At 33.9% G+C, this 16,207-nt stretch overlaps 1 protein-coding gene across 1 annotated transcript in view; it reads right to left on the bottom strand.

The window, feature by feature from the left end:
* The window catches only part of CFAP47 (cilia and flagella associated protein 47), a gene marked incomplete at both ends in the record, with an annotated part of 427,079 nt that overhangs the window by 218,791 nt on the left and 192,081 nt on the right, over positions 1 to 16,207 (bottom strand). The window contains 2 exons of the mRNA XM_081278126.1: positions 10,064 to 10,179; positions 13,657 to 13,791. Of these exons, the coding sequence (XP_081134252.1) occupies positions 10,064 to 10,179; positions 13,657 to 13,791 (251 nt within the window). The remainder of the gene's footprint in view (positions 1 to 10,063; positions 10,180 to 13,656; positions 13,792 to 16,207) is intronic.

Below are 16,207 nucleotides of genomic sequence, written 5' to 3'. Positions count from 1 at the left end.
CATGAGGAGCTGCTGTTAGAACATTTCTCAATTGCCTCCCTAACTCCCCAAACAAACTGTCACCAGTCAGTTTCTCATTGACTCCTGGATTCTGATGAGGTAGTGAGGTTTGCTACATCACTCCCTTTACAGTTACAGGCTAGGAAAATGCTTAATGGCACCATAAAGTGGAATCTCACCAACAGGGTGATTTACCATCCTTGATGCAGTCATCAGATCCCTTTTATCTAGGTGTTACTCTACACAGAGGACATGAAAGACTGGGCACCTTTGAATATTCTTGCATTTGCTATTTATATAAACAATGAACTCCCTGAATCAAGAATGAAATCACTGTTCCCTTACTGGCTCAATGTTTCAGGCTGGTTTCACCTTGACACAGCTGTGGGTGATAAATCTTGGGGAAATTTTACCATTGATTTTACTGTAGCTTTTAGCATGGTTAGCATTATACATCAGATGACAGTCATTCCTTTTACAAACTACCACCTATTGTCTACTCTTACAGTATACTTATTGTAGAATGTAGTGGGGAATAGATTTCCCTTAGTGTTAAACCTTGTACCAACTTCTCTATAAACTTGTGCAATTGCTATTGAATGGGTGAGATTGGGGAGCAGCAAAGAGCATGGTTTTTTTTTGAAAGAGTAACTTTCAAAATCAATAGAAATGTTCTAAAATTGATTTTGTAGGGAAAATTACAAGTCACATCTAACAGCAGTAAGGGGGACTTTTATTCAGATATGCATCCTCACCAATCTCCTTACTTTTATGCAAAAGGACTCATGGGCTTGAACTTAACTGAGAAAAAAGAACATTTAATATTGAAATTTTTTTCTGGGTATGTGCAAGCTTAAATTTCATGTTAGGATTCCTGTGAGTGATTTAGGAATTTTGTAGATATTCTAAAAATCACAATTAGATAAAGCCATCCATTCAATAATTGACTCCCTTGATTGATAATTATAATTTATAATGTTCCAGGCATTGTTTTAGGTTTTATGGAATTTAGTAGTTAGAAAACAAACATACTATTCCTGATTTCCTGGATAATACATTATAGAGTACATGAATGATATTGCCACATCACAAAATAAATTTGAAAGTTATGAATCACAGATGTGCCACAAAGTGGTATAACAGTATGCAGTGGCGAGTGAGATACAGCCTATAGGGTCAGAAGAAGTAATATGTAAGGTGAAATAAGAAAAATGAGATTGACAAAAATCCCAATAACATTCCTCATATAAATAGAAAAAGCAGTCATGAAATTCACCTGGAAAAATTAGAGACCCAGAGTAGCTAAAGCAATCCTTTGTAAGAAGAGTGAAGCAGATGGCATCAGTGTAACAGACATTAAACCATACTACTTCTTAAATTATAGAGCTACAGTAACAAAACCAGCATGGTATTGCCACCAAAATAGACTGGTAGACCAATGGTACAGAATAGAAGGCACAGAGAAAAACTCACATAAATATAAGCATCTTACATTAGACAATGGCTCCAAAAACATGTATTGGAGAAAACATAGCCTCTTCAACAAATGGTGCTGGAAAAACTGGAAATTCATATGCAATAAAATGAAATTAAACTCCTATTTGTCACCATGCACAAAACTCAACTCAAAGTGGATCAAAGACCTAGGAATTAAACCAGAGACCCTGCACCTAGTAGAAGAAAAAGTAGGCCCAAATCTCCATCATGTTGGATTAGGCCCCAACTTCCTTAATAAGACTCCTATAGAGCAAGAATTAAAATCAAGAATCAATAAACAGGATGGATTCAAACACAAAAGCTTCTTCTCAGCAAAAGTGAATAGAGAGCCTACAGAATGAGAGCAAATCTTTACCACATGCACATCAGATAGAGCACTAATATCTAGGATATATAAAGAACTCAAAAATCTTAAAGAACTCAAAAATCTTAACACCAAAGAAACAAATAATCCAATCAATAAATGGGTCAAGGAACTGAACAGACACTTCTCAGAAGATGATGTACAATCAATCAACAAATATATGAAAAATGTCCAACATCTCTAGCAATTAGAGAAATACAAATCAAAACTACTCTAATATTTCATCTCATTCCAGTCAGAATGACAGCTATTAAGAATACAAACAACAATAAGTGTTGGCGAGGATGTGGGGAAAAAGGCACACTCATAATTGCTGATGGTACTGCAAATTGGTGCAGCCAATCTGGAAAGCAGTATGGATATTCCTTGGAAAACTGGGAATGGAACCACCATTTGACCCAGTTAGCCCATTCCTCGTTTATACCTGAAGAACTTAAAAACAACATACTACAGGGACACAGCCACATCGATATTTATAGCAGCACAATTCACAATAGCTAAACTGTGGAACCAACCTAGATGCCCTTCAGTAGATGAATGGAAAAAGAAAATGTGTTATATATACACAATGGAATATTACTCAGCAATAAAATAGAATAAAATCATGGCATTTGCAGATAAATAGATGGAATGGAAAAATATAATGCTAAGTGAAGTTAGCCAATCCCAAAAAACCAAATGCTGAATATTTTCTCTAATATAAGGAGGCTGATTCATAGTGGGGTTGGGAGGGAGAGCATGGGAGGATTAAATGAACTCCAGATAGGGCAAAGGGGTGGGAGGGGAAGGGAGGGGGCATGGGAGTACAAAAGATGGTGGAATGAATGTGCATCTCATTCCACCAAGTACATGTGTGAAGACACGAGTGGTGTGACTATACTTTGTATACAACCAGAGATATGAAAAAATATGCTCTATATGTGTATTATGAATGTAGCGCATTTTACTGGCATATATGACAAATTAGAAGAAAAAATAAATTTAAAAGTATTTTTTAAAAAGGGAATACAAACAAAAATAAGTGTTGACGAGGATGTGGGGAAAAGGGCACACTCTTACATTGCTGGTGGGACTGCAAATTAGTGCAACCAATCTGGAAAGCTGTATGGAGATTCCTTGGAAAACTGGGAATTTAACCCAGCTATCCCACTCTCCTTGGTTTATACCCAAAGAAATAAAAAACAGCATACTACAGGGACACAGCCATATAAAAGTTTATAGCAGCACAATTCACAATAACTAAATTGTGGATCCAACCTAGATAACCTTCAGTAGACGAATGGATAAAGAAAAAGTGATTTCATATATATATAAATAAAATCATGGCATTTACAGGTAAATGGGTGGAGTTGGAGAATATAATGCTAAGTTAAGTAAGCCAATCCCGAAAAACAAATGCTGAATGTCTTCTCTGATATAAGGAGGCTGATTCATAAGGCGGATGAGGGGGAGAATGAGAGGAACAGACAAACTTTAGATAGGGCAAAGGGGAGGGAAGGGAAGGGAGGGGGCACGGGGGTAGGAAAGATGGTGAAATGAGATGGACATCCTTACCCTAAGTATATATATGAAAACATGAATGGTGTGACTTTGTGTACAATCAGAGATATGAAAAATTATGCTCTGTTTGTGTAATATGAGTTGAATTGCATTCTATCATATATAGCAAATTAGAATAAATAAAATGAAATAATTTTTAAAATTGAGATTAAAATCATGGCATTTGCAGAATGGATTTGGAGAATATTATTCTAAGTGAAGTAAGCCAATATCAAAAAACCAAAGGCCAAATGTTTTCTATGATATGTGGATGCTGATTCATAATGGGGGTGGGGGAGCATGGGAGGAAAGGAGGAATTTTAGATAAGGCAAAGGGGAGGGAGGGGAATGGAGGGGTACTGGGTGTAGGAAATATGATGGAATGAGATGGACCTCATTACCCTAAGTACATATATGAAGACATGAATGGTGTGACTCTACTTTGTATACCACCAGAGAAATGAAAAATTATGCTCTGTATGTGTACTATGAATTGAAATGTGTTCTGCTATCATGTATAACAAATTAGAATACATAAATAAATTTTTAAAAATGAGATTGAATTAGGTATATTGAAGAGAGGAGGAAAGAAGGTAGAATTACAATATATTGGAGGAACTAATCAAAGACCAGTAGCATTAAAGCATAAGGAACAAGGAGATTAGTGATACAAGTTGTAGCTAAGAGAAAGTCATGAAAACCACAAAATTTCATAAAAATGAAAGTATTCCCAACTACATGAGAGGCCAAGGCTCAATGACCACAAATTCAAGGACAGTTTGGAGAACTTAATGAGAACCTGCCTCAGAAAATTTTTCAAAAAAGGACTAGGGATGTAACTCAATGGTAGAGTACTTGCCTAGTGTTCAAGAGGCCCTTGATTTCAATACTTAGTACCATATAAAAGTAAAAGTATTCCTTGGACTCTGATGATATACTAGATCTATGATGGGAAGATGGGAAGCTATGAGAATATTTTAAGCAAAGAGTATCATAATTAAATTTACATTAAAATATTTGCCATTCTAATATACAGAATGGGTTGCAAAGAAGCCCTTTAGAAGTCTGTCATGGCAGTCTACATAAAAATGGTCAAAGCATTAAATTAGGGTGGAAGAGGTGTAGAAGAAGAGAAGATGCTAATTTTAAAATAAAATTGGTAAACTTAATAGGACCTGGTAATGGATTGGATCCTTATGGAAATTTATTTTCTAAAAAGGGGGGGTTCAAAAATCACCAAAAAATATTTAAAAAAAATAACATAGACATAATGAATGATCTGATGGACATATACTTAAGTCCAGTGAAACACATTTCATAATAGAGTACCCTTTTAATGAGATAAATGGCTTGTTTCAGGACCAGAGAGATTTGGGCTTATCTTGAATATGTGTAATCCTTTTTAAAAATTTTTAGTTATATAGAATAATTGAAATGACCAAGATTCCTTTCCAAATTTGTTAGAGATATCAGAATCAAATATGTAGTAAAGTTCAAGTAAGGGTTCCAGGTCCCTAGTCAGTGTATCATAATTGTAGGCTTCATCTTAATTTTCATAATGTTTATTTGCTTTTTGCTCTAATTGTCTCTCCTCATTTTTTTTAAAGAACAACTCCTTAATATTACATGTACCTTGTAATTGACTTTGGAGAGAGATTAAGAATAAATATATAAAACATCAATGTCTGTGTGCATATGGCTCAATGAGAATAAAAAAGAAAAAAAGAAAAAAAATAGTTTTCTAAAATTGTACTTTCATTTTTTTATAGTCCTTCTGTGGTTAGAGGTACACCTACTCATCAAATTATATGCAGAAATAAATGTTTGTTTATATGATAATATAGCTTTTAATCTTTTGTATATAAATTACATCTCTGGGAATTTCAATCCATAGCTGGCAGAAGGAGCAGTTATTTGAGAAAAAATCTAAGATGAAATGTGGTACATATAATTATATAATCTTTTGTAATTACAAAGCTATGCATTTTTTTGTTTAAGAAAACAATATTTTCTGAGTCTTATTTGTAAAAACCAAATACTATGAAATTTAGTCTAGCTAAAAATATACTTTAAAAACTACCAAATAACAATATTCAATCCTATAAAATAAAATGCATTTAGACAAATGAATAATTGTTTTCCATACATATTCAGAATCGAGCATTAACTCTTCTGGGAACCCTTTTTGGGTTTCCCTCTAAGTACTCTTTTGCCTTATTCTCCTTTTTTCCTCTAGGTCTATACACACATCACAAATAAAACAATTATCAAATCACACTTTCATTGTATATTTGCTTTTCTGACATTGTGCTAGATTGTAAAAATTTGTAACATTGATATATTTTCAACCAGTACTTCAAATTGGGGAAGAGAGGAAATTTACTGGCTGCTTCCTATAAGTTCCAGTTATAGTGCCAGGGTGTTTTCCTTGCATAATTATGTTTATTACTGACAACACTGTGGGTAAATATTCTGATCCACATTTTCCAAAAGAGGCTGAATCACAAGAGCCTTTAAATGTCAGGACTGAAACCCAGCATTTAATTTTTAAATGACATGGGAGAAATTCTAAACACAATCAAGTTTGAAAACCAGATTCATAATCTCTTTTCCTAAAAGAAATCTCATCAAAATTATAATAAAGGAATTTAAAAAGGCATCTAGTTGGAGGAAGCCATTATTGCATAATGGGCAGGATGGGGTTCAGACAACCTCAATCTCTCTAGTGCCATCATAGAATGCCAAACAATTAATTGAGCATAAAAGCAGAATATTTTTAACCCTAAAAATGAAGCCTACCAATTGACAAACCCAAGCATATGTAGAATCATAATTTACTTTTTATATTACCATGTTATTACATATAAATGGATAACCAAGTCTTATCAAATATTAGAATAAATCCTTCAACAGGAAAGATTGAGACCAAGGTTAAAAAAATGCAAATGACCTCTGAGAACATAGAGATAATTTGGCTAATAACAAGAACTTAAAAGTCAGAGATATTTAAGAAGATACTGTATTACCAATTTAAGAACAGGATACTATAAAATAAGGCTATGCAAAGAATATCAAAATACGTGTGTGTGTGTGTGTGTGTGTATGAAAAAATTGGAAAAGAAATTTGTTGATAAAAAGAGATTAAATCAATGAGATCAAAAGTTGAAGTGATAATCTAGGTCTATAGAGGATCCAACTATCAGGTTCAATATAAGACAAATAAAGTATGCAAAATCTCAGGAAAGAAAGTTATCAAGTAAAAAATTTAAGAGAATATTCCAGGGCTTATGAAAACAACTTCACAATTAAAGCATTTACTGTTTATTCAGCACAGTGAATAATAAGACACCCCCCATTAATACATTCTAGAATAATACCAAGTTATGATGGAAGATCCTAAAAACTTCCAGAGTAGGGAAGAACAGATGCATAGCAGAATTTCTCATAACAAATAATGAATGCTGCAGGGCAGTGGAGATTTATTTTGAGTTATGAGGAAAAATAATTACAACTTAGATAACATCCTGAGCAAAATATAAATCAAGCATAGGAATAATATAAGGACATTCTTAGAAGTGAAAAATCTTGGGAAATTTACCTATCTATACTTTTTCTTAGAAGTTTTCATAAAGGTGAATTCATAAGGATGAAGTGACTAAATATTAAAGAAAAATATCTTATTTTCCATCTAAGGAGAAATAATTTTCAAGAATCACATTGCTCCAGTAGGTCCAAAAACAATCAGTTCAAATAAGTGTTATACTAGAAGAAAAGGGACTTCAAAGATTTTATGTACTTCTTTAGCATTTACTATTTTTTTCAGTTAAAATGATGGTGTCAAAATATATTGTGTATATATTAATAGTATAAGAAATAGGGAGGTTATGAATGTAGCTTAGTGGTAGAACATATATTTACCATGTGTGAAGCCCTGGGTTCAATGTCCAGCACCAAAGGAAAAAAGAAATAGGAATAAAATATATTTTATTGTAGGAAAAGTAATGAATAAAAGATAAAATTAATGATATTGGGAGAAAGTAATATAAGGAAATAAGTGAGCTAGATCAAGTTGAATTAACAAAATAGTCACAAAGATATATGAATTACTTACATTTATGGAGGTGACCATTTGAAAAACTAAAATTATGCATAACTGAAAAAATTAAAAGTAAGTGCCTCAGGGACAGGATCTCAGGAGGCTAGAGTTTGCTTATTTCAAACTCTTATGCATATTTAAAATATTAAAGCATATGCAAGTTAAATTTTGAGAAAAAAATGTAAAATTAGGTGAAAATTAGAAGATATATGTACATGTACAATATGATCACTATGCTACAGGCACAATTTACTACAAGTGTGAGTAAATATACATGTACACATGCTCAATTAATGTATACTTTCCAAATATTAAAAGCTTCAAGAAGCATCATAAATAGTGCAATAATGAAAAAGGAGAAAAAAGAAAGGATTCATGAAAAGTTCATGGGAGACTTTTAGGTTCAGCTGAGGATATATTTTCACAAACCATCTCTTGGAGAAACAATATACAGATTTCCATGGGCTGAATTCTTATGTCAAAAACTTAAATCACCAATGTAATGATATTAGGAAGGGGAACCTTTTGGAGGTAAATACAACATGGAACAGAGATCTCATGAATGAAATTAATACCCTCATATAAGTGACTCCTTCTACCATAATAAGGGCACAGGAAGGAAAAAGGGACTATGTATGAATTAGAACTTGGGTCCTTGCCAGATACTGAATCTGAGGGTATCTTGTCCTTCAACATATCAGATGTCAGAACTGTGAGAAACAAATTTCTGGTTGTAATCTAGCCAATTTACAGTATTTCATCATAACATCCCAAATGCGCTAAGATGGAAAATTGGTGATAAGATGTAGAGATATTTGTGTAACAAATATCTAAAAATGTGGAAGTGGCTATAAAAATTTTGAGGTGCATGCTCAGCATAAACTATATAGGGTGATTCTGATAAAGGCTCAGAAGAAGAAAGCTGGAGAGAAAGTTCTAGCCTTCTTAGAGATTATCTGAAAGAATATGGACAGAATATAGGAGGAAATATGGACCAAAAAAGGACATTTTGATGAGTTTTTATATGAAAATAAGAAACACATTATTGAACAGTGGAAGGAGATCCTTTTAAAAAATTTGCAAAGAACTTGGCTTAATATGCTTGTATCCTAGTGTTGAAGATAGAAATTGTGAGTAATGAAATAGGATATTTAGCTAAAGAACGTTCTAAGAACGTTCTAACGTTAAAAGTGTGACTTCTCTTAAATGCTTATGGTAAAATTCAAGAAGACAGAAATAACTTAAAGATGAAATTTTTAAGTAAAAAGAAAGTAGATCTCAAAATTTTAGAAAACTATATCTACATTGAAGGATAAAATATATTTGGAGAGAGAACAAAGATGTGGCAGAGCAATTGTTTAACAAGAAAATTAGTATGGATTGGCCATGTTTATGGAAGCCAGATGCTATTCTTAACATAAAGGGAAAACTGACTCTGAAACATTTCAGAGACCATCAGTGCTGCCTCTCCCATCATAAGCCCAGATTTCCAGGTCCTAGAGGATGTAACAATGGGGGGAGGGGTGCACACAAGGACTTCCATGGGACCTTGGTGCTTGCTGCCCAGCAATATTTCTAGGCTCTGCTTTCCACATTTCAGTGTCATGCTACTTTGCTGCCCCAATATATAGCACTTCAGCGAGCCAAGGTCTTATCTGGTATGTGGTGGCTGCCCTTCTGGAGGGAATAGGCCATAGATCTTAAATAGCTTCATGTGGTATCATCTCCATAGGCACAGAGTTCAGGAGCCACCTGTACCACAAAAAGTGCATGTCTCTACCTACATCTCAAGTGGTGCCCTGGAGAGCCTTGGGACTCAGACACAGAACTTCCATGGTGTAGGACCACTATAGAGAGCCCCAACTAAGGCAATGCAGAGCAGAGATGTGGCAGCAGAGTCTCCATAAGACCCCATCCAGTAAAACCACAGGAGCAAGACTGCAGCTTTGGATAATCATGAATACATGATCCAGGCACACAGCCACCACAGAGATGAGGCCACCACAGAGAACTGCCATGAAGACAAAGGTCAGGCACAGAACTGTGATAGAGACTGAATTACTCAAAATAATGGGGATAGAGAGGAATGGCAACATTGGAGCTTCTTTAAGGTAGAATTTTGTTCCTGTTCTTTCATAGTTTCTAAATTTTCTATAATAACCACATATTGTTTTTGTAACAAAATTACTGTAAGTATCATATAGCCTACAAAGGTTATATATCTATAATTATGTAATTTTGGTTTATACTACTTCTAGCTTCCAACAGGAAACAGAACTGTGTACATAAATAAACAACTTATAATATTATCTCTATGGCTCATACACATGCAAAATAAAATTAAATGCATGTATAAGAACAGCTGTTTTATGTTGTTGGAATTATTTTTACAAAATTAATGAGGAATCTCAGAAACATGAATATTTTATCTCTCAGTGATGTTATTTTACTTTATATATATTAATTAAAAATCCAAGTCACATTTTAAAAATAACAACAAATATTAAATGACTGGAGTTGATATGCTCAATAAATTAAAAACAAACAAACAAACAAAAAACACTTACTTTGGAGAAATAGTCACAACATTCCCTGCTTGGGCAAGAGAGAAGTCAGCAGCATCTCTTCCAACAATTGTAGCATTATACACTAAGTTTTTCATGCTTGAATTTTTCAATACAATCTATATAGAAGTAGAATAGGGTATAAATAAGATAATAAATTTAAAAACCATACAACTGTATCATCTCTTATTTTACCCAGAAGGTTATACATTCTAATGATGGAAATACTTATTGCACACTAACTGGGGTAAGGCAGACTTTGTGTTTAAATACAGCACCTCTATGTAACTATGTATATATGTATCTATCAATCCATTCTTCCATCCATCTATTCATCCATATAGTTTATCTGAAGTTGGCAGTAAGGATCTTTCAACAAAGGAAATATCACATGGAAAAATCAGTTGATCATCAAGAAGTTCAAGACAAAAATTAACAATTTATATTTAATTGTTATTGCAAAGGGAAATAATTGGAGTATTTTAAACAAAGAATTTGCCTATTATAATTTACAAAAAGGATAATCTGACTGCTCAGTTCAGAAAGTATTATAAGGATGTAAGTTTAAAAACATAGCTTCAGTCTGGAAATGATCATGGCCTTGTCTAGAAGCAATAGTTTAGTTAGCATTGGCTGTCTCTTCCTAAACCAGTCAGGTACAAAGTATCAGACAATCATTAGTGATTATTATTAGTGAGAATATTTTTTGAAAAATGTCAGTCCACAAAGTGTTTATGTAGAATATATTGGGGATTCAAAAAACAAATGAACAAAGAAACAAACATATTAAGAATTGACAAACGGTTTGGGGTTGTAGTTCAGTGGTAGAGCACTTGCCTAGCATGTATGAAGCACTGGGTTAGATCCTCAGCACCACATAAATATAAATAAATAAAATAAAGGTACTGCCATCTACAACTAAAAGTATTTTTAAAAAATGAAAGAAAAGAAATTGACAAAGATTTTTTAGTCCTTGATGAAATTCTAACCAGGCTCCTTTGAGCTGTTTCACTAGGTTCTATCTTTGGGCATGTCCTTAAGAGTCCTATCATCCATCTATCTATCTATCTATCTATCTATCTATCTATCTATCTATCTATCTGTCACTGGGGGCTGAAAAGGGGGCACACTACCATTGAGCTACATCCCCAGCCCTTTTTATTTTTTATTTTGAGTCAGGGTCTCATTAAGTTGCTGAGGCTGACTTCGAACTTATGATCCTCCTTCCTTAATCTCATTTATTGCTGGGATTATATACATGTGCCACCAAGCCTGATGATAGTTCAATTTTAGCAGAATCTTGCTAAGTTAGTTTAGTCAGAATCTTCTTCCTTTAATATCTAATCATCCTTCATATTGGACCAAATTCTTCATCCTCCACCATCTCCCAAGTAGGTGTCTTCTGATCACCCTGGCCTTCCTGCAGCAAGAATTTTGTTAGGTTGGATTACCCAGAATTTTTCTTTGACCCTAATCTTTCCTCTTAGTAACTCTCCATTCCTTTCTTGGCCATTCTTACTTAATCTTCTTATATTCAGAGTTGAGTTCAATCTCTCTCTCTCCTACTGCAAAATTGCATTGTAGTCCCTATACCTATTGCGACAGTACTAAATAAATTCTGCCGTATTGTTTTAACTATTGTCATGAATAATTTTTTACCAAGATGCCAGGATATCATGAAAATTACTGACCAAAAGAGGGAGAAGACTTGGTGAAAGTGATGACCATGAAAATTAGAGTGAAGCAAAGGTGACTAAAACATAAGTAGTCCCCAGGAGCTGTGGTCTCAGATATTTGAAAAACAGAAAAGTAGTAGTATGTGTAGTTACAGTGGATCATAAGGAATATGGTAGAGATTTGGTGAAAGATTAAATTACATAATTTCCCATTCAATGAGAATTTTGGTAACTACTAGAACAAGAGTGGTGATGCTTGAGAATTCATCCCTTCCCTCTGCCTCCAAGAATATTAGGATTTCATGTTACTTAACAATTAAAGATATTATTTCTAATGAGGGAAAGACCATTCTAGTGTAGTATTTTTTATGTATGTACATATTTATGCACAGTATATGCATGTATATATATGTCTGTATTTCAAGTATTCATTAATGGAACAAGTGATTTTGAAGTCCCAGCGAGCTCATTTCCATTTTCGTTTTGGAAAATGTTGAAAAATCATAGCAGATTCTTTATGGACTATTACTGGCTTGCAGTCTTGGAACTTTCATAGCCATTGCTTAGATCTTAAGGAAGCCACTTATTCTCCTTTTGTCATATTAGATATATGAAACAAAGGTATTAGATTCATCTGATGTAAAACTGTTCCAGCGATCTCAGTGTGAAATTTATTCAAAAAAAGAAGAAAAGTTCAATTGCTTTTGAAAATTCTCAGAAAATCACTATACTTTGTTGCTTTTTTTCCAATGACCACTATATTTTTTTTACTAGTTCCATAATTCTGTTTCTCTTACTGATACATAGGCATAGAGATATTTTTTTCAATTTGAGAAGCCATTTGATAAGTTTTGTCTATATTTGGGAGGGTTGATAGGGTTGATAATAATGATGTTCTCTGACTTAGGCACTACCATTTATGGGGTTGTTTCATAAGAGCAAAATACATCAAAGAGTCTCAATGATTTCCAAGTCACTGATTTTCTTAAATGAAAGACAAAAGCAAAGCATGTTGTAATTTAGTTTTACATTGTATTTATATTTAATTTTTGTTTTGTTTTGTTTCTTGAAAAACTTACCTGATATGTGTGAAAAGCAAAAACTACCTCTTTGCATTTAATGCATAATCTTAAGGTCTGAAGATTACTTCTAGTAAAGAGATAAATGAGGAAATACATCATGTTTTCATTCAAATATGTTTTCAATTTTTAACATTGTTATTGTTTCAATATGAGGTGTTCCCTGAAAAGCTCATGTGTTAGGCAATGCAGTAATCTCCAGAGAGGGACAACTGGGTGGTAACTGTAAGCAAGTGTGGTATGGCTAAAGGAAGTAGCTCACAGGATGCATTGCTTGGACTATATCAGTCCATGGCTTCTTCCTTTCTCTTTGTTTCCTGATGCCATGAGCTGAGCAGCTTTCCTCCATCATGCCCTTCCACCATGAGGTTCTCTCTCACTTCAGGTCCTGAACAAGAGTTGACTGACCATGGACTGAACCTCTGAAACCATAAACCCAAATAACCTTTTTCTTCTCTAAGTTGTTATGAGGTATTTTGGTCATTGTAACAAAAAATCTTAGTATACAAACATCATAATTAATGTTTATGTTTATGTATTAGCTAGTGTTAGTATTAACTTTCTCTTTTTATGGTGCTGGGGATCAAAAAGATGGCCTGGTGCATGCTAAGCATTCACATAACCACTGAAAACATCCATAACCCAATATTAATAATATTTGATAAATGAAAGTGATTAAGTGCTATAAATAAATATGAAGATGATATAAAGAAATATAAACAGATTTAGAAAATGGGAAATAATAGTTAACTGTAATAAATTTTGTTTTGGGAAAGAAACATCCAAAACCTTACTTAAGTGTTTAACTCCATATATCTTGTGGCCCCACAGATATCCTTACCTGTCTTATTACAGTGTCATAGAGAGTACAATGAAATGGCACCACCTTCTTGGGGAGATATGTAGGGAGCCTTTCATACATATAGACACAAAGCATGAGCATCAGGATTGGATTTGGATCACAGATGTCAGTGGCCTAGTTCCAAAGAAGAGAAACATAAATTAGAGGATATACAAACAAAAAAATACAAAGAAAGAATAGGTGTAATATACCAATATTGGATTATTTAAAACATTTTTAGCATGCTTTTGATGGACAATGACACTGAAACATAGATACAGAGAACAAAATATTATTCTGACTTAGAAGAGCTTGACCTAAGTGTTAAAGATGATATACTCTAATCAGAACACTGACCTCACATTACAAAGATGCTTAAGTAAAAGATGACAAGAAATTTTCAAGTAAAAGTCTATAGGAGTAAATGGTACATGAAATGTGGCATAAACAATGACTGGCACCTGTAATTTTGGCTCCTCAAGAAGCTGAGATAGGAGGGTCACAATTTCAAGGCCAGCCTGGGCAACTTAGCAAGACTCTGTCTCAAAATAAATTGCTTTAACAGAAGGGCTGGGTATGCAGCTCAGTGGCAGAGTACTTGCCTAGCATTCACCAGAAATGGGTTCAGTAACCAGTATTGGAAAAAAATAATTCTTGGACTTTAAATAGGTTGTGTCTGGTAACGGAGAAGGTACATTCTATCAGAAAGGCAGAGCACCATGGCAGAGTACCATGGAGCAAGGATATAAAGAAGCACAGAGTTTGTTCAGGAAAGGAGAACAATTTATATCATGCATAAGGTTAGAAGGGATAAGCAGTGGGAGAAGAGTGAGTTTCAGATCACATTGTGGAGGTTCTGGATGACAGGATGAGGGATTTGATTTGATTTGATTTGATTTGTTTGGTACTGAGGATTGAACCCAGGGTTGCTTTACTACTTAGCTACATCCACAGCCCTGTTTATTTTTTATGACACAGGGCTCACTAAGCTGCTTAGGGCCTTGCTAAATTTCAGATGATGGCCTTAAACATGTGATCCTCCTACCTCAGCCTCTGGAGTCACTGTAATTACAGGCATGTGCCACCGTGCCTGGCAGGATTTGGTTTTTGAACAAGGAATAATGTGATGAAAAGCAACAATTCAGGCAGATCAAGCTTATGGTTATTGGGAAAGTGTCTTATGCAGAACGAACAATTATAATGCAGAAAATATAACTACACTGATAAACAAGATAAATTAGAGATGGCTGTTAAAATTGATATAAGATAAAATTCAAAGTTATAAAGGAATAATAGCTGGGGCAATAAATGTATCCAAAATGTAAGCCTGAAGATAAAAACATAGAATCATGCAGTTGTAGGAAGGACTCTATCAGTTTATGTAGTGCATGTGATCTCTTTGAAAAAGGTGAATGTAGTGGGGCAGATTTTCCACAGAAAAGAGGTATTGGGATTGGTGAGAGGCAGGCATCCAAAGACATACAAAACCACTAATAAATGAGCAGTTCTGTCATTGTCAATGTAAAGGGAGCTCTCAGCAGTCCCATGAAGATCTACTATGAATTAATGGCACACAACCAAGTTTATAACTGAAAATGATCTGGGTCTAGTCTGGAAGTACAAACAGTGTGAGCCAGGCTCTAATGTATTATGCAAGTGATTCTGAACTTTGGCAGCAGTTTCCAGATAATAATGATAGCCCCTCTGGTCATCTGCTAGTTTACATTTCCTAATACACTCTTGTCCTTCTTTGGAAGAAGTAAGGATTTGTTGTTTCTTGTTTTGCCAATTAGGAATAACGTTTGCCAATGAAGGTGCCTGGGGAGGAGACTGATTTAAAAATAAGTAAATAAGTAAATAAGTAAATAAATAAATAAATAAGGAATTGTCCTGCTTACCTTAGCAGCATAGAAAGTTGCCTGAGGGTACGATTTGAGAATAACTTGGAAATATACCAAGTTACCCAAGTTTCTCATCAGTAGTCTATGACCTCACATCCCTCAATAAAGATAGCATTAAACAATAGACAAAAGTAAATTGTTCAAGAACAAATTAAAGACAAAATATAGAACATAGAGTTTAAGTCCCACATGCATCTTTAAAGTGTAAGAAGGTAAATTTCAAAGTGAAGAATATGTCCTGGCTGGACCCCATGTATTGAACCAGTCCATGAAAGATATGATCCCAAGAGGGGCTATCTAAGGTGAGGAGAGACTTGTTTTTTGGAAAAAAAGGGAAAACTAGTGGAAAAACACTATTTTATGGGCTTACATATGGGGTTAATGAAAGTCTTTTGAAACTGCTTTAGTATCTATGATACAAAATTGTATTAGTAGAAATATAGAAATAATGTAAAAATGTGTCTTTGAAAATATGATAAAAATCCAGTAATTTGGTAATTTAAAAATGTTTCTCTTAATGGAAAAACATGACACTATACTTAGAAATCAAATAAAGGAACATTCTCATCTTTATGATCCATTTAACTGAAAATAATCTAAAGCAATTTAATCCTAAACTTTTTAAAAAGGCAAATGGTAAAACATGTTTC

The sequence above is a fragment of the Spermophilus citellus genome (assembly GCF_964194105.1).
Source record: "Spermophilus citellus genome assembly, chromosome: X".
NCBI lineage: Eukaryota > Metazoa > Chordata > Mammalia > Rodentia > Sciuridae > Spermophilus > Spermophilus citellus.
The sequence above is the reverse complement of the archived record's forward strand: the minus strand, read 5'-3'. Positions and strand labels throughout refer to the sequence as shown.